Genomic DNA, 23,990 nt, shown 5'->3' with positions numbered 1-23,990 from the left:
AGCTTTCAAGGTGTTACAAGATGTTTAAAGCATAACGAGGTTTTGCTGCAACAGACTAAGTCACTTTTCTATTACCTCCCTGTGGCAAACAGTGGCCAGCTGGGCAACTCAAACAGACCTCTAGTTGCAGGGCGTCCCCCCCCACCTCCGTCCCACCAGCAGCTGCTCTACCTGGAGCCCTAACTGTGCCAGCCTCTGCATTGGAAAGAGGCCATGGCAACAGCACATTTGCTGGCTGCTTGGACATCATCTGGCTCCTCTGGTTTCTCCTCAGAAAGCCAGAGGAGGCTTGAACCTGGCATCCAGCTAGAGGACCACTCCAGAGCCCGCCCTCCTTCGTGTGTAGTTGTGTGCTGTGAATGTGACATTCCATCTCTACAGCCACTCTGCCAATCACTGCAGTCTCCGCTGCCGCCACAGCCTCTGCTCTTCTCACTTGTCAAAGGCTGAATCCAAGGGGGCAAACAGCCCCCCCCCCCCCCCACACACACACACGGTGATGCCCATGCTGGCAACTCTATGCAGCTGCCATGAGCTTCATAACAGAAGAAAGGCAGGATATATACACAATAAAATGAAGTCAGGTTTGGTGTCACAATAATGGGCAGAAATCTGGGTGCAGCAATTGTTTGAATTTGCAATAGAGTAGAAAGCATGAATGGCTAATCTAGCAGCATGAGAAGTGGGTGTTGGTGGCATTTCTGAAGCAGGGTGGCCCAGAGGCCTGGCTATGATGCAGGGTCAGATCTGTACTCTTGCTCACTGTCTCCAGTGCTACTCTTGCTGTCAGCTCCATAGACTACTGACAACATCATACCAACCCCACATCCCAATGGACTGAGAGACTGCTGCATTGTTTTGTCCTGAGCACCAGCGCTATGTCATACTTTGAATTTGACTTGTTGCACACTGCTGAAATGGCTGGCCACTGGTATAAAGTGTTCTGCTTAGAAATTGTTCTGTCGCATAACAGTTACCAATACAAGATTGGGGGTGGGTGGGGGTGGGGGTGGCGGTGTTGGGGTGGGGTGGGGAGCGGGATATGAGCATCTAGCTGTTCCAAAACTTTGTGCTGGCACCTAGAAATCTGAAGCATTGCACAAGTCTTTGATAGCTCCTGTTAGGCAGTATTCTTGTTTGTTTACCTGTAACGTGCAACCAAACACACCAATCATCAGCATCGCAACGGACAGATAGTCTGTAAATACATCCCACCATGGCTTCAGCACCCGGAAGGCTGGCTGCTGCTCTGAGAACTGGCGGAATTCCGTGATAGGAATCATTGTTCTGAAAGACAGCGAAGGAGGGTGAATGGTTAGATTTTTTTTAATCCACATGCCATTCAGTATGACTTAGTGGGGAAAGGCTTGTTATGTTTTCCTCTTCTATTCAGTGAAGCTGTAGCAAATCCCATACAATGGCTGACACATAGACTAAGTTACTCATGAGAATCCCACTGAAATTATTGGGACAAGTTAGTCATGACTTCAATGGAACTATTTATGAGTAACTTCGTCTAGATGTCAGCCACTGCAATTACCAAACCCCCAGGTGCCAGTTAGCAACTTTGAAGGTCTTGGGTAGCATCAAAGCTTCCCATGTTTCTTCATTGTCTCTCAGGCTGTGGCTGGTTGCTAGACTGGCTTTCTAATTTGCTAAGAGCCTTATAAGGATTATGTCAACTGCTCCTCCAAACCTGGAAGTTCCATGACCAACAGGCCAAGACTTCCAAGTTGTAACATGTCTTGACAACATGTTGACAACAGTCTTCTTCTACTCTCCACTCCTGCTTCCTTCCCTATTTCTTTCTTCCCCACAGAATTCTCTTAGAATTCAAACTCGGCTTTCACTTGAGATGCTTTGGTGGAATCGGCCTCATTCTAAAACACATAGGGCTGTTCATGGGACCTTAAACAGGTAGAGCACCCAGCCATGGTGAGAGAGCCGTGTGAGAGAGTGCCCAGCACAGGGTAAGAGAGCTCCCGATTGGCAGTCATGTGTTTAAAAAGATCAAGGTAGGAGGAGGGAAGAGTGATCATGTGGAAGCCAGGAGCCCGGCAGGATGACATTTTGACCATTCTTGATAAAATGCTCGAGGCAGAATGTGGGTTGGCCGCACCTGTCCTACACGAGCGCTGATTGGGACGGAGCACACATGGCTCTCTCGCCCTGGCTGGCCACTCTTCCAACCCTGTTAGGGTCATGTAAACAGACCTACTGAATACAAAGCCCATCAGTTCAATCCAGCTACCAGCCCCAACCGGGGAATGTTCTGCCTGCCAGTTTTTCACATCTTAGGATTGCCTCTTTCCCCTGGCAACAGAACTCTGTCTAAATCCAGCACTGAGGAGGAGGAAACAGTCAAAACCACACCACTCTGGAAACAAATAAACTAGCCTTAATGTGCTGGACTGTGGACAGAGCTTCCTGCCCCCTCCACCCCCACAAAAAAGGCAGTGCATAGGATATTATTATTTATTCATTATGTATTTATGTATTTATTTGATTTATATACCGCCCTTCCAAAATGGCTCAGGGCGGTTTACAATTAAAACAAACCACTAAAACAATAAAGAGCTAAAAACAAATTAAAAACAATATAATAACAATTAACAATTTAAAAACATTTTAAAACAACAATTAAACAATTACAGTGATTAAAAGCCCCAAATAGCCATCTCCCTGCCCTCACTGGCATTTCAGATACCTTTCTGGTAAGGTAGCATTACAATCAAAAGTCCAGTCAGGATGCTACATGAAAATTACTGCTTTGCTCTCTGCCATTGACTTGCATACAGAACATTTTGCCAGCTGCAGGGTTGCTTGTAGAATTCTAACCATGCTAAGGAGACCTCTAGAATATTCATATTTATAATTTAAAGCTTCTTTGAAACTTTGATGATTCCACAGCAAATGATGAAACCCAGATTACAGACAGCATTATCCAGTCAAGGGCATTATCCCCCAAATGCAGATGTGCCAGCTTCTATTACCATGTGCAAAAATCTGTGCTGAGTGCACTCCTAAGCAAAGTGTTCAGTCTGAAAGGTCACAATGAACTGTTCTGCGCTGTCTACCTGCATTAAAATTCCAGCAGGGGCTACTTTGGAAAGGAAAATTAATTGCAAAACTCAACAGAAGGAGCTGCCTAACCTTTTCAAAGAATAACATTCTGTTTCAAGTCATTTAAAAAAAAAAAAGGATAATGAACTCTATCAAAAATTGAGAAGGATCTCAGTTGCCTTTTTGAAGAACAATTCCTGCCGAAGTTAAAAGCAAGCAGGAGCGCCTTTCCCGAAGCAGCTCCTATATTCCTCTAGGAACACAACATCCATTCATTAGTGGATAGAGCAGTTAACCTACTTGTTCTCTGCCGCTCAGTCTGGGGTGGATTCTCTTGGGAACTAAGCACCTTGCTGCAGTGCACCTTCACTTTGAACTAAAAATACTTAGCATTTGTATAGCACTTTTGAGTGTCCAAAGCACTTCATTTGTATTGTCATTGCAATTTTTACAATACTTTTACAAGGTAAGTGTTATTATTGCAAATATACCCTACAAGAGGTAGGGCATAAAGAGCCAGCGTGATGTAGTGGTTAGAGTGCTGGACTAGGACTGGGAGACCTGAGTTCAAATCCCCATTCAGCCATGAAACTAGCTGTGTGACTCTGGGCCAGTCACTTCTCTCTCAGCCTAACCTACTTCACAGGGTTGTTGTGAAAAAGAAACTCAGGTATGTAGTACACCGCTCTGGGCTCCTTGGAGGAAGAGCGGGATATAACTGTAAAAATAAAATAAAATAAAATAATAATAACAACAACAACACCATAGGGGCCACAGAAATCACCATCAGCCAATTACAAAAAGCAGCTTTACTGGGAACAGCCTATATTCTGCGACAATATCTATAACAACAACAAGAACAATATTGATAACAAAATTCAGCCATCCAGGTCCTTGGGAAGGATTCGATGTCTGGATAAAACAAACCAGTCAATAACACCTGTCTGACTGTGTAAAATAACAACAACAACAACAACAATAATAATAATACAAGAGGGAGCTGGGGCTGAGTGGCTTACCTAAAGTCATTGAGTGCAGAGAGGGGGCATCCTGAGACTCCTCAGCGGTTGCTGCACTTCCTGATTTGCAGTTCAAACTCTTAGCCACAATCTAGACCAGTTCTCATCTTGAAGACTGTATTCTGTAACCCTTTGGTTGTGGATGGATAACTCTACAGTTTGTGGATGGAATGGATGGTCCTGGACTTGGCCTTTTGGTCTATTTCAGATCTGTGAGTCCATGATCTCTCTCTCACGCTCTCTCTCTCTCTCTCTCTCTCTCTCTCTCTCTCTCTCTCTCTGGTTTTAGCTAGGAAGCCTCCTTGTCGTTAGGAAGATACTGAGGACATGCAAACAGTAGGTTTCGTCCAAAGATTCCCTGTAGCCAAAGAAAGGGAACCTATGGACATAATCCATGGCTGATATACAGAGCAAAGATGCACTGGTGCAGCGAGAGAGCAGTCTAACAGAACTTCCCAAATAACTGCACCGTTGCAGTGGGGAAGGGGCTAATTTTGACACTCTCCCCTTCTGCAAGAAGCCCTCTGTTGACCCCAAAAGTGTCCCTAAGGGCTACACAACCCCCAGGGACATATTTTCATAGAGTACAGAGGGCTTTGGGGAGATGGAATGGGTGTCAAAAATTGCCCCTTCTGCACTACACCACTGCAGTTATTTGGGAAGTTCCATTAGAGTGCTCTCTCTCATTACATCCTTGCTCTTTATGTCAGCCAGTGTCTACAAGTCACTAGTGTTCAGAAATGGGGCTTCTATGTCCTTCTCAAGTCTTTCTCTTCCACATGAAATCTTACTGTCTTCTGTTTGTCACACATCTCCTCATACATACACATTGCATCTGCCAGATTCTGATAATGTTAAGGTATTGTGCTCCAAATACAACCTGTATGTTGTTATACAATGCTATAATGCAGTTTCAATTTAGTTTATTATGATCTTTGATCAGATAAACAGATTTCAATTCAGACCCAGATGAGAAGAACCTTAAGAGTAAATATTGATACAGAGATATACGAATACATATAGAAGCTATTACATAAGAGTAAAATAAGATAAGATGAGACAACCTAAACACCTAAATTAACCATTTCTAACACACCATGTGCGGATCTTAATTGCAGCAAAACATCAGTGTGAATGTCAGAAAGAAGTAGATTTATGTAAAACTCATCAGAATTATTTGGATATCTAAAAACAAGAGGGGCAATATACCTAAAATGTGAATCATGATAAAAAGAACAGTAGAGGAACCCTGCTATAAATAGATCAAGCATACTAAAACAGCATGGGATGTATTTCAGCAGTTGCTGCACATGAATGCAATTACTTGTACATTTCCATTTCCATGTAGAATTGGACCTTTCCCATTCAGTAGCCTTGCTACAGTGTATGAACAGCCTTCATTATTTCTTGGATTGTATGTTTTGTGCATCCCCAGGACTTAACCAGGTTTTCCAGACCCTGTGACTGTTTACCAGCCAGAATCCACTTTTACTGTTCCAATTAAAAAATGAGCACTTGTCAACCTCAGGGGTGGAAACTCCCCAATTCAATTTATTTACAGGAAGTACAAGATAAATGGGATGAAGCCTAGCATTTTCTTCTTCTAAAGGCAGGCCAGCATTCTTTAAGAGACTTGCCAACCATGATGACAAATGGCTTATCTTTTATTCTATAGGATACGATGGATGCCCTTTATTTCTAAATGCAGCTCCTCAGTGTCTCTTGCTTTCCAGCTCCGATTTGGCAATCTAAAGGCAGTGAGAAATGTTGAATGGTCACATCAGGACATGTGTTGTGACATGCAGTGGTCAGCTAATAATTTTTCTGCTTGCATCACCAATGAGGTTTTTAAGTTTAGCTGCACCGATAGCATAGTTTTTCGTATTTGAGCTTAATGTTTTCTTACTAAACAACTACTGCAAATTAAATCATCTTTATTACGGTCTTAGACCAGCATAAATACAAAGCATTAAAAGGGTATGAAAGGAACAAAGGTCTGTAAGGTATGTAATAGGCATAAAAAGGCTTAAGAGGCATTAGTAGGCATCTCAAGAACTGAGGTTACAGGAACCCAGTGTCTTGGAATTCCAGGGTCTTGACAAGGACTATCAAACTGTTTAAAAACAAAACAACAACAACAACAACAACAACAACTATGTAGCTGTGGAAACTAAAAACCACAGAAGACTAAAACACCATAAAAATCTATGTGGCTATGTAAAAACTATGAAAGCTATAGCGCTATAAAAGGAGTAAAATTTAAAAAGCTGTGAGACTGTAAAACCTTCCGTATAGTGTGGTTTGGAAGCTATAGTAGGGTGTAAAGAGTGTGCTGTATATTGGCTGTGAAGTTGTTCAATGTGGCCATCTTGTAAAGGACCAGCTGCCTGTCAGGACCCAGGAGATTCTAACCGCCGCACAGAACTTGGCAACGTTATGGGTGATGGCGGGTTCAGTGTCAGAGAGGTGTAGAACTGTGCTGAATGTCCTGGGAACTTAAGTAGTAGTAGTAGAATGAGGTTGGTGCAAACATCTCTATAGTATGGACAGTAGAGGAGGATGTGCGCTATTGTTTCAACCTTCTCAGAGTCGCAGGGCCACAGACGCTCCGAGGGTGGGGTCTTTCTGTATCTACCCTCTAGTACGACTGAGGGGAGGGCATGGCATCTGGCCAGGGTAAAGGCCTTCCTGTGATCTGGTACTTCCAGTTGCATTAGATATGCCGTGGGGGATTAAAAAAAAAAAACTACTGCAGAATTCCGTGAGGGCAAAGAGAGCGGCTGTCGTTCAGTGGTAGAGTACCTGCATGCATGCAGAAGGTCCCATGAGTCCTTGAGAGGAGAGCTGGTCTTGTGGTAGCAAGCATGACTTGTCCCCTTAGCTAAGCAGGGTTGCATTTGAAGACAATACTGAGCTAGATAGACCAATGGTCTGACTCAGTATATGGCAGCTTTCTATGCTTCCTATGATCGACCGAGGCTGCAGTTCACAGAATCGCTGGTCAACAATTATAGTGCCCCCCCTTCAGATGAACAGCACCATAAGCATGTTCATCAGGCAAGAGGGGATGAGTGACAGCGGAGGGGGTGGGATTTCCTCCCCGCTTTCTCTGCTGTAAGCATGAGCAGTGCGCACTTTGATGTCTGAGAAGTCCTGATACCATTCTGTGATTCTATGACAGCAGCTTCCCCTCTTCTCTCTCAACTCCACTTCCAATTTCCATTCATTACATCCCAATCACTGTTTAAAAAGCTACCTGCCTGGAATTTTTGGTCAGCTTAAATATCTAATTAACCAGTGCATTTTTCTATTTGTAATCTCATAAGTTTTCACTTCTGGATGGGTAATACTGAAAAATTGGCATTTTCTTCTGTGGCACAGTCACCAATCTGCTGATGGCCATGAACTTTCATGAATTTACACCAAAGCAATATCTACCCTACAATAAGCAAACAGCAGGAGCAGAAAGTGTAGCATTTCCTAAACAAATTAAGATGAATTAATATGAGGCGCTTGAGGCAGGACAGGCTAATAACATGAAGAAAGAAATTAATTCAAATGCTGACTCTAAAATGGCCTAGCCCTTCAATTCTGTGTATCTCTAATTGGCCATCAGCAGAAATAAAGAGAAGTGGTACGGACAACAAGGAAGTATTAAAGATTTGTTCCCTTGGAGATGAAGGTATACATCAGACATCAGGAAGTCCAGATGGCCTACATTCCAGGATATCGGGGAAATTAACCAATTAATTTATTCTCCAGCTAACCCAGAGTCATACTGAATTGGGTGAGGCTTCAAGACTATATCAGGCGTGCTTGAAGTTGCTTAAATCAAGCCCTCAAGGTAGGTTGGAATTGCTCTGGAAAGAAGAGGAGTAAAGATAGAAGTCATAGCAAAATAAAATGCAATAGAATCATGCTGGGGGTACAAGCATAAAATGCTGGGGGTATAAGCATATAAAGCTACTTCTTGTTTTAAGAAGTAGCTACAAGATTTCCCTTTCTTCCAAATGTGTTTTCCTGCAATGGCACAGCACTGACAAAGATGCAAACTCTTCTTAATGATTTGCAAAGCCACCACCTCTTTGGGGTTTGGCGTGATGCCCACAATGACTTCAGGATTGCCTTTTGGGAACTGATCATGACTCGGTGAAGCAAATGGAAATTTTTTGCTGTTGGACTGTATGGACAGAGGATCATGCCCTACCCTAAGAGAAAGTTACAACTCCAAACAACATGGCAGGAGTGAGGCTCAATTAAGCCCTTGTTCTCACAAACAGCAGATGAGGGGGTAAAGCCATGTCTAGACTGTACCACTTCACACTGACGATGGGGGCTTACATGATGGAATCCTGCAGTCTGAAATGGTACTAGCTGACATATGTTTGCAACCTCATTTGCTATTTGTGAGAACCTGGCCCGAGACAATTCTGTGCCTTTGAAAACAAACTGATAAATAGCTCCCAACTGCCTCAGGCGGGGAAGCTACTACACCAGCGTGGTGTAGTGGTTAGAGTGCTGGACTAGGACTGGGGAGACCCAAGTTCAAATTCCCAATCAGCCATGATACTAGCTGGGTGACTCTGGGCCAGTCACTTCTCTCTCAGCCTAACCTACTTCACAGGGTTGTTGTGAGGAGAAACTCAAGTATGTAGTACACCGCTCTGGGCTCCTTGGAGGAATGGCGAGATATAAATGTTATAATAATAATAATAATAATAATAATAATAATAATAATAATAATAGTAGCAGCAATACATAATAATACAATACAATAGCAGTACATGGGCGATCTGAAGTTGTATGGAAAGTCCCAGTCGGAAATCGAATCACTGCTAAACACTGTCCGTATATTCAGTAGCGATATAGCAATGGAGTTTGGACTAGACAAGTGTGCTGCATTAATAATGAACAGAGGGAAAATAACAAAAACAGAAGGAATAGAACTGCCCAATGGAAGCAAGATCAAGAACCTGGAAGAGAAAGAACATTACAAATACTTGGGCATTCTCCAGGCTGATAACATTGCACACACTGAAGTTAAAAGAAAAATTGGAAGTGAATACATCAGGAGAGTTAGAAAAATCCTCAAGTCCAAACTCAATGGCGGGAACACCATACAAGCCATAAACACCTGGGCTATACCTGTTATCAGATACACTGCAGGAATAATAGACTGGACCCAGGCAGAGCTAGAGACGCTAGATCGTAAGACCAGGAAAATCATGACCATCAATCATGCTCTGCACCCCCGCAGTGATGTCGATAGGCTATACCTCCCTCGCAGCTCAGGTGGAAGAGGAATGCTGCAAGTCTATCAAACAATAGAGGAGGAGAAAAGAGGCCTTGAAGAATATATCAAGGACAGTGAAGAAGAGGCACTTCAAATGGTCAATGATGCGAAACTATTCAACACCAATGAAACAAAACAGGCCTACAAGAAAGAACAAGTCAAGAACCAAGCAGAAAAATGGAGAAATAAGCCCCTGCATGGTCAATATCTGCACAATATAAGTGGGAAATCAGACATCACCAAGACCTGGCAACGGCTTAAAAATGGCAACTTGAAGAAAGAAACAGAGGGTTTAATACTGGCTGTGCAAGAACAGGCACTAAGAACAAATGCAATAAGAGCAAAAGTCGAAAAATCCACCACAAACAGCAAGTGCCGCCTTTGTAAAGAAGCAGATGAAACCGTGGACCACCTAATCAGCTGTTGTAAAAAGATCGCACAGACTGACTACAAACAAAGGCATGACAAGGTAGCAGGGATGATACACTGGAACATTTGCAAAAAATACAAGCTACCTGTAGCCAAAAATTGGTGGGACCATAAAATTGAAAAAGTTGAAGAAAATGAAGATGTAAAAATATTATGGGACTTCCGCCTACAAACAGACAAACATCTGCCACACAATACACCAGATATAACTGTAGTTGAGAAGAAAGAAAAACAAGTGAAAATAATCGACATAGCAATACCAGGGGATAGCAGAATAGGAAAAAAAAGAAATAGAAAAAATCACCAAATACAAAGATCTACAAATTGAAATTGAAAGGCTGTGGCAGAAAAAGACCAAAATAATCCCAGTGGTAATTGGCGCCCTGGGTGCAGTTCCAAAAGACCTTGAAGAGCACCTCAACACCATAGGGGCCACAGAAATCACCACCAGCCAATTACAAAAAGCAGCTTTACTGGGAACAGCCTATATTCTGCGACGATATCTATAACAACAGCAACAACATTGACAATAAAATTCTGGCATCCCAGGTCCTTGGGAAGGACTCGATGTCTGGATAAAACAAACCAGTCAATAATACCTGTCTGACTGTGTAAATAAATATAATAATAACAACCTCTAAGCCCTTGTTCTTTTCTTTTTCATTTTTAAATCTAAAATATGCCAACTCAACAATGCACAGGAAACTAAAGTTTCTACATAAGCCAAGCAATAATAGCAGTGCAGTTGAGGTTTCGGAAGTTGCTGCTTGTAATGGAGCTACTTCCTCAATTTACAGTTGCTATCCACCTTAAGTGGTGCAGCAGGGAAATGCTGGACTAACAAGCAGAAGGTTGCTGGTTCGAATCCCTGCTGGTATGTTTCCCAGTCTATGGGAAACACCTATATCGGGCAGCAGCAATATAGGAAGATGCTGAAAGGCATCATCTCATACAGCGCGGGAGGAGGCAATGGTACCCCTCCTGTATTCTACCCAAGAAAACAACAGGGCTTTGTGGGCGCCAGGAGTCGAAGTCGACTCGACAGAACACTTTACCTTTATCCCATGGATTACTTCAACAATTCAGAACTCTGCCCATTGCCTTATAGTTCAGGAGAAGTTCAGTTTAGTAAACCCCATGATTCTGAAGGCCAACCTATACATGACATTACATGGTGCTTGGGTTTTGTACCTAAACAGGAATTACAGAGAGGAAACTGCTCTGAGAACTTTTTTTTTGTTGGATAGTGATATAATAATAAATTAAAAATAATAATAAACCCAACCACAACATAGGAGAGGAAACTTGAATACTTTGCCCCACCAGGTCCTAATCTGGATTGGTCTTGCCATGGCTTTAGTACTTATGAAAAGACCTGAGAATGCCAGCGCCAATCATGCTCTTAATGAGTGCAGTTTGGCGCTCAGAAATTTGTAGCACAGGGTAGCAAAAGTCATATGGCTGAAATTTTGGGAACGGAAGAAACACATGTTTCTTCTGGTGCTGCTGGTTCATTTTTTGCGATCACTTTGTATAATCTCCCTGTAGTCGAATTTCTAGCACAAGGAAGCATCACTTAAGAAGAAAGGAGGAGCAAGTTGTGTCAGAAACTACACAAAGAACCGAGGTTCAAATTCACAACCTTCTTTTATTTCAACCTATGGTACATTCCTCTTGGGATGCACAAGTGCTACACACACTCAATCAGTGTTCCCTCTAACAGGGATTCCCAGATGTTGTTGACTACAACTCCCAGCATCCCCAGCTGCAAAGACCTTTGGCTGGGGATTATGGGAGTTGTAGTCAACAACATCTGGGAATCCCTGTTAGAGGGAACACTGCACCTAACCCTTTGGGTCCAGGCAACATTTCTGGGCAATCACTGCACAAAAACATCTAGAATCAACCGGGCAACACCCAAACCATCCAATCAACAATTTCCTACTGTGACTTCACAGTACTTCTACTCCTTTTTGGTAAATGCAAAAGCAACTTGCTTTACAGTTTTGAATACACTGCATGTGTTATTTTATAATGTATAGCATCATTTGGAAAAGTCACTGGGAGCAGCACTCAGGGTCAGTTCCCTTATTAATCTCAAGACATTCATCTTCATTAAAGAATTAGAGAGACTGCATTCTTAATTTATGGACCTGACCTGCAATAAACCAGATAGCTTAAGATTTAAATGTCCCAAATGCATTTAAATGGCTTCTATTCACTTCATAATGACAGCTAAGAAGATTTCACATAAATCATTGCACCGGTCATTTTTGAAGTTGTAACTGTTCACAACAAATGTTCTTCTAAGCAGCACTGTAGTGGAACTTTTAAAGGGGCACACTTTAACTAACCAAACAGTCTAAAATAAAAGTGGAACAATAAAATGGGAACAAGGGATGCAATCACATTTGGAAAACAGTATATGACCATATTTGCCTGGAAGCCTGTCCCACTAATTTAAATGGGACTTGCATCCAAGTAAGTGTGCTTAGAACTTCAATCTCAGCCTAGATACTCCATGCACAAGAAACTATATCTTGCATACAGATTTTGCAGAAATTAAACACACAGAGTGGTCCCCTACAATTAGTATAATAGCAGAGCCCCTCTATGATCTGCTGCTCACTAATTTAGAACTCCATTGACTGTACTGATATCAGGACATGCTGTTCTTTAATTCCCTGCAGGACATTCCTGTAGTTGCATCAAGAATGGTCTGCAGAGGTCCTGGGCCTACTGATTTAAGTATTTTCACAAATCCCCTGCCAGTTTTGGAATTCAAACAGAGAGGCAGACCGAGGCTGATGTTCCTTGTACTACCATCAAATCACGCTACATCAGCAGGGATTCCTATAAGAAGTGGGCCAGACCTAAAGGACAGTGCCAGTGTATATGCAACTTGGCCCCTGCCTATGAAATATTAGATGAAAACACTTCTCTTCCCTCACCCTGGAAAGATTTTTCATCAGTGTGATGAATTGTATTTAAGGATCTTGGGAGACTGCTTATACATGCACTGACATAAACATTAGAGTATAGTTGCTGTTAGCCAAGATAGTTTATCCAACATTCCAACATACATAAATTCAAATTTTGTCCCTCATGAAGCTCCATGTTACAATTGAAAGAGACAGTTTTGTCTACCCAGACTTCAGATTATCCTAGAGCTGGAAATTTGGCCAGAACATTAAAGAGTTCCAGTCTGCATTCTGGCAAAGTCCTTAAAGCCATAACGTTATTTACAACCTATCCACTATAATGAAAAAATCCAACCTAATATTTGTCACTCTATTGCAAGCAAGAGAATGGACTATAAGTTACGGTAGCCTAGAAGTACCATGTCTTTTAGATCTCCAAGATATAAATGAGTGTTCTTCATATACTTTATAAACCTGGATAATCTAAATACTCTGAGGCCATTCACATGACCAAAGTGGAGAGGACTGGGAGTGGGGGGAGGCAGGAGCCTACCTGCTTTCCTCCACATGTTCTGAGCCCGAACAGGGCTCCACTACCTGCGTGACCAGATGAGTGGCACAGCAGTGAGCCAGGCAGTGATTGGGAGGCAAAGGGGAGGAAGCCGGGCTACCAGGAATTCCACAATGCACCACCTGAGCAGTATGGTGTACTGGGAAATCTCCCTGCTGCTGATCCTTCCCCGGCTTCTGTGGTAAAGATGGCTGCCAGCAGCCTGGGAGCAGCTGCCTGGAACACAAGCACCCACACAACCAGAGAATGAGGTAGGAGGTGCACACATGTCTGCCTACCTCACTTTCTGCCTGGGTAGAAAAGCAGGGCTACCCAAAGGAGGAGCGGTGGGATTGGGAGTTATCCCAAGGTTTCGCACAACCAGACTTATCTGGGCTAGCCCTATAGGTCTGGTCATGAGAACAACCTCTCTCTCTATCCAAACGCAAAGTATCTCCTCCTCTGGAAATACCTCTGCTTGGCACCTGAGTACTGAAACCGCTCACGCAGAAAAACAAGCTTGTAGTTCAATATTGTTCCTTTAAGCTGGATTTGATACTATCTTGTTGCTTCATGCAGCTAATCCGTCTTATTGCTTGTCCTACCACTGGCCTGACTGTATAAACCATTTTCCCCATAGAAAGAAAAGCAGCTTAGGAAGAGTTGAACTTGGAACAGAAAAATTGCACTAAAAGAAAAAGTTAAGCAGTCTCTTTGCTACCACCCTCTTCCCATTTGCAGCCTCATGAAGCCACTTAAAAAAAAAAAAAGTTGTTCTATTAAGAACTAATCTGCCTACTTTCCTTTCACTATCCCTGCAACTGGAATAAATTTAGTCCAAATCGGTTATACAGTTCACAAGTTAGCCCACTTGTGCCTCAAATGTTCATGCATCTGCCCTCTTGAATTGGAGTGGATGACATAATCACAAACATATGTGTTTGAGGTGTCCCTATGTGTCCCAACAACTGTACCAAATTTGGTCCAAATCAGTTCCCACTTGTACCTCAAACATTCATGAATCCACCATCTTGAATCAGGGTGGATGACATCATTACAAACAATATTGTTGAGGTGTCCTTATGTGTCCCTACACCTGTAGCAAATTTGGCTCAAATGGGCAAGGCGGTTTACAAGTTAGCCCAATTGTGCCTCAAACGTTTACACATCCACCATCTTGAACTGGGGTGGGTGACATCATCACAAACTATGCCACTGAGGTATCCCTGTGTATCACTCACTACAACTGTACCAAATTTAGTTCAAATCACTTAGACAGTCCACAAGTTAGCCCACTTGTGCTTCAAATGTTCACACACTCGCCATCTTGAATTGGGGTGGATTACATCATCACAAACTATGCCATTGGGGCATCCTTATGTCCCTACAGCTGTAGCAAATTTGGTTCAGATTGGTTAGGCGTTCACAAGTTAACCCACTCACGCCTCAAAAGTTTATGCAGTAATGAACAGTAGATGACATCAGCAAAAACTACGCTGTTGAGTATGTGTCCCTACAACTGTACCAAATTTGGTTCATATTGGTCCAGGCATTGTAAAGTTGATGGGGGGAGGGGTGTGGACACACACACACATTCAGATGGACACACACACGGAATGCCGGGTGATCTGATAAGCCTACTGGAAAGTAGGCTAAAACTCCAGGAGAAGTCTAGGCCTGAAGAAATAGCTGTTCACCCACAGCTGGCTCCCAGTCTGGTTACCAACTCTCTAATCAGATTTGCTACTACCTGCTTGTCAGCTCTTTCCTAAAGTAGGAAGCCACTTAGGACTACAGGTTAGACAGCCTCTGTCCTCCATCTCTATGGAGAAAGTGCTTGGCCAAACATCCCATGTATGCCCATTTGCCTTTGCCATAGTGTGAACAAGCTGCACAGGAGAAAAGTTCCTTGGGCTGTCAAAGCATTCAGTCAAACCTCAGATGTTTCAATTTTAAAAAGCTTTATCGGGAACAGGTGCCCTTTGACACCATTCTTCCTTGGCAGGCAGTGGGTCTCAAGGCAAATGGGCCGCCCAGGTTGCCTCTGTTCCACTTGCAGGGCCAGGCTGTGACTTCAGCTGCTGCAACATACTTTGCACTCTGACAGTTAAAACGAAATGTCGGTTCAGGCTGCCATTCCGACATGCCCCAGCACATTGTGTCTTCTTCCTACCACGGACCGGCCACAGTTACCCTGCTGGAATTCCTCATTTTAGCAAAGGTATTCTTGTTTCTTGTCTCATTGGAATTTCTGATTCCTTCTATAGCAGAAATGAATATGATTGGAGGAGTTTTGAGTTTCTGTGAGGGGAGATGGATACCAGCCAGAACCAAATGCCTTTTTGCTGTAAGCCCTTACTGTGTTCAGAGTGGGCTAGGAAACACTGATGAATGTATTGCCTCTTAAAAGCTCTTGTACTTTTGGCCAACTTTTCATAAGTTTGGGGAGCTGTGCTTCATTTTGTTGATCATAAGTACAAGTTTCACAGTTCTTATTTTTTTAAAAAATGTCAACATTAAGGACGTGGAATCTAAACTCTGAAATCACACTAGTCTGAAGAAACTGGAAAGCTTTCCAATGTGTATCTGAAGTGTTTACATTTAACTTAATATACCAAATTGTCCATTTCGAAGCCAACATGCACAACATTTTCTTCTATAGACAGTCAAAAGTACCCCTAATCTCAACCCAACCCAGCATCACTGCAAACTCTTGCGATTCACTTTGCCCCACAGCAAAGCACTATCAAAGGACCATATAGTGTTTCAACGATGTCCTCTGTTTTGTTTTCACAGTAGCTATTTGGGCATTCTTTTAATCTGGTTCTAATATCATGGTCGTTCTGTCAATGAAGATGATTCCTTTCACACATGAAGCCTTGAATCAAACCCTACCATTATCTATAATTCTGGATGGACATCTACCTAAAAGTCCAAAAACAGTGTCCATAATACTTGTCCAAACAACTATGTCCATAATTCAAAAATAACGTTGACTGCACGGCGACTTGCCCACCTGGTACGAAGATTGCGGACATCACACAGCATCTAAACTGACTGTTAGGCAGTGCTGGGGAGGAGACAGCTGTTATGGAGCACATTGGCACCAACGATGAGGGGAAATGTATTTGGTCTGGACAGTATCCGGTTAGGCAAATGCCATTCTTTAAAGTGTGAGGGTGCAAAAGATTCAGATAAAACAGAAGGGGACAGAGCAGAATCACATAAAGAGCAGACAGAACCAGGTGCGGGCCGTGAATGTGCCTCCAGGGGCGGGGCGGCGGGCAGCTTCTTTAAGTGTAAACAGAGCCAGTGCTCCATGCCGCCCAGCAGCCCCCGCGGCGGGGAATCACCTCCACCACTCACCTGGCCACCAGCGGAGGCTCGCATCCATGGGAGCCAGGTGAGTGGCGGAGGGGATTCCCCGCCGTGGGGGCTGCTGGACAGCACAGAGCACTGGCTCCATTAACACTTAAAGAAGCCACCCACCCACCCCAGAGGCGTGTTCATGGCCCATGCCAGCTGGTCAAAGAGTCAACAGAAAGATAGCATACACCAGATAAGTGATTTGGTGTATAGGTGCTTATATGCCAATGCCAGAAGCCTCTGAGCCAAGATGGGTGAGATGGAGTGCTTGGTTGCTAGCACAGAAATAGATATGGTGGGCATAACAGAAATATGGTGAAACTGTGAGAACCAGTGGGACACTGTTATCCCTCTCTAGAAAGGACAGGGAGGGGTGCCTTGGAGGTGGAGTAGCATTGTATGTTAAAGAAGGGATAGAATCCAACAAAATAGAAAACCTAGGTGGATCAGAGTCCTCCATAGAAACCCTGTGGGTAACAATACAAGACCTGAAAGGAAATGTGCTACTGGGGACGTGCTATCGCCCACCAGATCAAAATGCTAACAGTGACTGGGAGTTGCAGGAGGAAATCAAGGAGGCTTCAAGGAGAGGCATGGCTGTAATAATGGGCGACTTCAATTACCCACACACTGACTGGGTAAATTCACTGTCATGTAATGACAAAGAGGTCAAATTTCTAGATACTGTATGCTAAATGACTGTGCCCTAGAAAAGTTGGTCTTGGAACCAACCAGAGAGAAGACGACCTTGGACTTAAACCTGAGTGGCACTCAGGACCTGGTATGTGATGTCAGTGTCATCAACCCTTTAGGAAACAGTGACCAAAATGCGATCAAATTCAGCATACACGTGGAGAGAGAATCATGAAAGAAGTCTAACACAGACACTTTGAATTTCAGAAGAAACTTCCCCAAAATGAGGAGTATGGTGAAAAGAAAACTGAAAGGGAAAATTAGGAGAGTCACTTCGCTCCAGAATGCACGGAGTTTACTCAAAACCACAATACTAGAAGTCCAGTTAGACTGTATACCCAAAAGGAGGAAAGGTACCACTAAGTCCAGGAGGATGCCAACATGGCTAACAGGTACCGTCAAGGAAGCCATAAAAGGGAAGAAGACTTCCTTTCAAAATTGGAAGGCTTGCCCAAATGAGGAGAATAGAAAGGAACACAAACTCTGGTAAAATAAATGCAAGGTGACAATAAGGGAGGCGAAAACAGAGTTTGAGGAACATTTAGCTAAAAGCATCAAGGGGAATAAGAGAAAACTTCTTTAAATATATCAAATGCAGGAAACTTGCCAGTTGGACTGTTGGATAATGAGGGATTATTAAGGGGGATATGGAGGTTGCAGAGAAGCTAAGTGAGTTCTTTGCGTCTGTCTTCATGGCAGATGATACTGAGCATATACCTGTTCCTGAACCAGGCTTTTCGGGGATGGCGGCTAAAGAACTGAGTCAGATGGCAGTGAGGAGAGATGATGTCCTAAACCAGGCCTGCACAACATAAGGCCCGGGGGCCGGATTCGGCCCGCAGAGACTATTTTACTGGCCCCCAGGTCTCCTGCAGCAACACAGGAGCTGGAAACTGCCTTATAGTGCCATCCTATGCATGTTTTCTCAGAAATATGTACCATGGTGTACCCAGTAAAGCTTACTCTCATGTAAGCATGCCTAGCATTGCAGCCTGAAAGCAACAACAATTTAGGGAGAAGAAAGAACTTGGCATTTGTTTGGGGCTGGCATGCACTCTAGGGGGCCCACTGATTGAGCAGAGACAGGACCTATTCTCTGGCCACTATCCTTGGTTAAAACTATGGATCCATTGACAGGGGAAATAGAGCCACAAACAGGTAATAATATTTAATTATAATGTAATAATGTGCTACAAATTTGACCTCGGCCCCTGCACACCAAGTTGTGGATGGTTCCGGCCTACCAGGGCATTTGGGTTGTGCAGCCCTGTTCTAAACTGTCTGGAAAAACTGAAAACTAGCAAATTTCCAGGGCCGGATAGCATCCATCCATGAGTCCTCAAAGAACTCAAATGTGAAATTGCTGATCTCCTTGCTAAAATATATAACTTATCCCTACAATCAGGCTCTGTACTGGAGGACTGGGAAGTAGCAAATGTAACACCGATTTTCAAAAAGGGATCCAGGGGTGATCAGGGAAATTACAAGCCAGTTAGCTTAACGTCCATTCCAAGCAAATTGATGGAAAGCATCCTCAAGGATCAAATTATAAAGCACATAGAACAGGCCCTGCTTGGAGAGAACCGGCATGGCTTCTGCAAAGGGAAATCTGGGAGAACCGGCATAGCTTCTGCAAAGGACTTCGTATACCTGGACTTCCAAAAAGCTTTCGACAAAGTTCCTCATCAAAGACTCTTCAGAAAACTTAGCAGTCATGGGATAAGGGGACAAGTACGTGTGTGGATTGTAACTGATTGAAGGTCAGGAAACAGAGGGTAGGTATAAATGGAGTATTTTCACAATGGAGGGAAGTATGAAGTGGGGTCCCCCAGGGATCTGTACTGGGACCAGTGCTTTTTAATTTATTAATAAATGGTCTAGAAGTAGGGGTGAGCAGTGAGGTGGCCAGATTTGCAGATGATACCAAACTCTTTCGGGCAGGTCTATCAATGGCTACTAGTCGGAGGGCTATAGGCCACCTCCAGCCTCAAAGGCAGGGTGCCTCTGAGTACCAGTTGCAGGGGAGTAACCGCACAGTGGCTCACCAGATGCCGCTGGAAGCCTACAAGCAGAAGTTGAGGGCATGCCATCTCTCCTGCGGTTACTCCCCTGCAACTGGTACTCAGAGGCACCCTGCCTGAGGCTGGAGGTGGCCTATAGCCCTCCGACTAGTAGCCATTGATAGACCTCTCCTCCATGAAGTTATCCAAACCGCAGGAGAGATGGCATGCCCTCAACTCCTGCCTGTAGGCTTCCAGCGGCATCTGGTGAGCCACTGTGTAAAACAGGATTATGGACTAGATGGGCCTTGGGACTGATCCAGTAGGGCTGTTCTTATGTTCTTAACACATAATTCAGAACAAATGCTTGTTCAGCTGCACATACTGCCTATACTAACAAAGCACCAGCGCTTTTGAAGAGTTCCAGATTAACACTACACCAGCACTTGCATGATGGGAGTGCATTTTGACAACCTTCCCTTCCCCCAGGAGCACTCTGTATGATCTGAAAATACGTCCCCGAGGGCTGTGCAACCCTCAGGGAGATCTTTTTATGTGGCACAGAGCTCCTCCACTGCCCTTCTCAGATGGCGATTTTACTTTGGTTCACCACAGAAAGGGTAGGTGTGCATTCTTACATTAATGGGATTTGAGCTGAAGTTCATGTGAGCCATCAAGGTGCCCTCCATAAATGACTCGGATTCTTCCCTGTGCATTGGAGCTTAGCACATTATCTCTGTGCTAAGAACTTCCACTTTTTATGGCACCTTTTTGAGATCCTTCAATATATCCTAAAGTTTCTTCTGAGATGTACAGAGGGATCATCTTGGTAGAGCTCCTTTTCTTAAAGTGTCACGTTTCTTTTATTTAAAAAAAAAAAAAAGATTTACTCATCTTGCAGAAGATTGACTGCCTGAAAGATGAGCAATTCACCCATTCATTTATTATTCATTCATTCATTCATTCATTCATTCATTCGATTTCTATACCGCCCATCCAAATATGGCTCAAGGCGGTTTACACAGAGAAATAATACATAAATAAGTACTCATCTATCTTTTGCAAGATTCACTGGGGGAGCCCCCTCCCCAAAGGAAACAAAACCAGAATAATCTATGCAAACACAAAACCCAGTAGAAGGGTGCAGTAACATAGGGAGGGCATAGGCAACCAATGTTTGGGCTGCCTGCCCCCCACCCAACCTGGCAGTGCCCCTCCCCCGTGGCACCCCATCTTTTATGCCATGTGGGGGAAGCCCCTTTTCTTCCCACCACATGTGGTGGTGGTGTTGGCAGCAGCCGCCACCCTGAAGGAGCGGCCAAGGCTAGGATTCCCTGCCCCTGCCGCTCAGCCACAACCATGGCTGCTACCCACCCCCCGCAGCACCCCTCTCCTCACAGCACTCCTTTTTCTCCCACATTCAGGGATCCCCTTTTATCTCCACTGTGTGGCAGTGGCGGTGGCAGCGGCAGCCTCCTTCAGAGAGTTGGCTGGGGTAGGCTGCCCTGCCCCTGCTACTCAGCTACCACCACTGTGTGCATGGCAGTGAGAGAAGGGGCACCCTGCACTGTGGGGCGGGGGTGGGGGGCAGATAGAGAAGATATGCATGTGTACGTATGAACTGAGAGGAAGCCATTTGTGCAAGCACACCCAAAAGTCAGAAAAAGAAGGGTAATTATTATTTATTTATTTTATTTATTATTTAAAATTTTTTACTGCCCTTCCAAAAGGCTCAAAATAAATCAAAATTTATTTATTTACTTACTACATTTATATCCTGCTCTTCCTCCAAGGAGCCCAGAGCGGTGTAGAGAGAGAAATGACTGGCCCAGAGTCACCCAGCAAGTATCCTGGCTGAATGGGGATTTAAACTCGGGTCTCCCTGGCCCTAGTCCAGCACTCTAACCACTACACCACAATGCCCCCGCCCCAAAGTGTAAGACTTTATCAGTGGAAGCTACATGTGCGAAGAGCTGGCAGCAGTCGTGGTGGAAGCTGAGTGGTGGTGATAGGGCAGCCTACCCCTGGCAGCCTACCCCTTGGAGAGGCTGCCACCGCAACTGCCACAGCCGCATGGAGGGAAGAAAAGCGGTTCCACACGTGTGGGGAAAAAGAAGGGGTGCAGCGGGGAAAGGGGCACCATGGGGGGGGGCGCAACCAGGCTGTGGGGGGCGGCAGCCTGAACATGGACTGCGTATGCCACTGTCAGACTCAACTCTCTACGCCTGTCTTCAGTCATCTTTAACACAAGTGTCCATACCAGGGTGCTTTCCAGACTGCAGGAGGAAGTGGTTTAAAATCCAACAGCTTTTACCCTGACGTTCTGAAGCTTTTGACGCCATCGTGGGTTCTATCCGGGAGAGATTGAGATAAGGGGGCGGGAGATGGATGGCTTTCCCTCACCTCCTCCCCCCACTTTGGTGAATTTGCACACAGGCCCCGCCTGTCCTCTGGGGACTTTCTGCCCACCACACTTCCCCAACCACCTCAGGTGAGGCAAATTGAGGAGGAAGACTGCAAAGCTGGGAAGTTGAATGGGGTGGCGGGGGAGAAGAGAACAAGAGAGAGGTGAGGGGTGACAGAGAATGACACACATACAAGGAGGAAGAGGGTATGTGTGGGGAAGCTGAGAGGCAGGGATGGGGGGGGGCAGAAGCAAGCCTAGGGGGGAAAACACAGCTATTAATTTCTCATGCAAATCAACAATGTATTTACTGTTGCATTTATATACCGCCTTTCGTTAAAAGACAACCCCAAGGCGGTTTACAAAAGTTAAAACATACAATAAAAAGACAATAAAAGTATTAAGCTAAAAAATATAAAAACAAACCAAATTTAAAATCTATAAAATACAAGCATAAAAACGATACAACGGGTAAAAACACATAGAAGCAGCAGTAAAAACGATTATGTAAAAGCCTGGATAAAATTTAAGCCTGAAACATCAAGATAGGATCTGATTCAGGCTGTGGCTGTGCAAACATTCCCCTACACAAGATGGTATGGAAATCCAGATGGTGCGCATACACACCACCAAGCGTCTACACGTGGCGAAGCAATTTTAAGCTGCCATATGGAAAGCAGCTGGGGTGGGGGGAGCTGTAATTGTGCACACAGGTTCCACGAACCTGTGCACAGCTGTTGTTGGGGGCAGCTGCACTCACCGCGATGGGCCCCCGGCGCCCCTTTTCCCACCGGGTGGCAGTGTGGTGGCAGCAGTGGTAAGAGCCTCCCTTAGGGAGCAGCCTAGGGTAGGCTGCGCTGCCCCGTGACTCAGCTGCCGCCACCTCTTCACACATGCAGGTGATATAGTCTTAGACTTGGCGGGGACACACATCTAGGCCCCCCCACTGCACATACCCTTCCCTTGCTGACTCTTGGGTGTGCTTGTATAAACGGCTTCCTCTCAATACATATGTAAACATACTTTCTTCCTTTTTATGCTGTCCACATGGGGCGCCCTTGTCTCCCCAGTATGCGGTGGCAGCAACAGAAGCCTCCCTGAGGGAGACGCCCGGGGTAGGCAGCCCTGCCCCCGCTGCTTAGCCGCCACTGCTGCGCATGCGGCAGGGAGAGATGCGGCACCTTTCGCGCATGGCAGAAAAAGATGCTACGTATGTGTACATGGGGACTGAGAGGAAGCAGTTTATGCAAGCACACCCAAGAGGCAGCAAGGGAAGGGCATGTGCAATGGGGGCCTAGATGTGCCCCCCCCCGCAAGTGTAAGACTATATCAGAGTGGAACCTGCATGTGTGAAGAGGTGGCAGTGGCGGCCAAGGTGGTGGCCAAGTGGTGGGGGCAGAGCAGCCTACCCCAGCCCTTAGGGAGGCTGCTGCTGTCACCCCAACCGCCTCCGCCGTGAGCAGTGGGGAGAAAGGGTGTTTCGGGTCTGCTGCCAGGTGCCAGATCACAGCTCCATCCAGAGGTGGATGAAGGTTTTCGTCTTCCATAGGCAAAAAGGCTTTTGTCACCCTTTCACCTTAAGAAAACGTGTGGAGGAAAGCCCAAAACGGGCTGCATTGCAGAGAGGCTGATGCAGTCCCTTGGGAGAAGGGGAGCTGGAAGGAGCTCGCCACCCTCATCACACCACACAGCAGCATTTTAGAAGGTAAAAGGGAGAATTCTCCCCTCCTCGCCCACCTCCCGGCCACGGCGTGTTGTAGTGGGCAAAGGGGGGAACTTTCCCCTTGTCCCCCTCCCTGCAGCCACCAGTGTGCCCCACCCCACCGCGCAGTGGCATTTTTTGTAAGAAAGTGAAATGGGGGACTTCCCCTCACCCCGCACTTGCAGCAGCCACCACTCCCCAGAGAGAGGTGGCAAAATTTGAGGAGTGCAAATGCCTACTGTGCCTCTCCATGAATCCATCAGTGGCTCGGCCCCTGGAAGAGTGCCAGTTGCTGGCAATAGACAAAATCTTTACTGCAGGCTTTACAATGGGAAAGAATGTGTCAATGTGGTTGGTCTGGCAAGCCACTGGTCTTGTGGAATTTCCCCCCACAATAAGTGGTGGTGGGGAGAAATTGAAATAATTTTTCATGGGCCCAACTGAAAATTTTCAGACACACACACCACACATGCGCAGGTAGGAAAGAGGAGGTGTGGCATCCCACATCCTCTAGAGAGCCACTGGAGCCAGAGAAAGACCGGGGAGCAAA

The 23,990-nt window shown here is 45.0% G+C and overlaps 1 protein-coding gene across 1 annotated transcript in view; it reads right to left on the bottom strand.

Annotated features, from left to right (window-relative positions):
• Positions 1-23,990, bottom strand: part of LRRC8C (leucine rich repeat containing 8 VRAC subunit C) — a 54,550-nt gene that overhangs the window by 14,855 nt on the left and 15,705 nt on the right. Inside the window, exon 2 of the mRNA XM_053249105.1 lies at positions 1,146-1,287. Within this exon, the coding sequence (XP_053105080.1) occupies positions 1,146-1,283 (138 nt within the window). The 5' untranslated portion in view covers positions 1,284-1,287. The remainder of the gene's footprint in view (positions 1-1,145; positions 1,288-23,990) is intronic.

This window comes from Hemicordylus capensis, chromosome 4, assembly GCF_027244095.1.
Source record: "Hemicordylus capensis ecotype Gifberg chromosome 4, rHemCap1.1.pri, whole genome shotgun sequence".
NCBI classification, from domain to species: domain Eukaryota; kingdom Metazoa; phylum Chordata; class Lepidosauria; order Squamata; family Cordylidae; genus Hemicordylus; species Hemicordylus capensis.
Note: the sequence above shows the minus strand (reverse complement) of the source record. Positions and strands in the feature narration are given on the sequence as shown.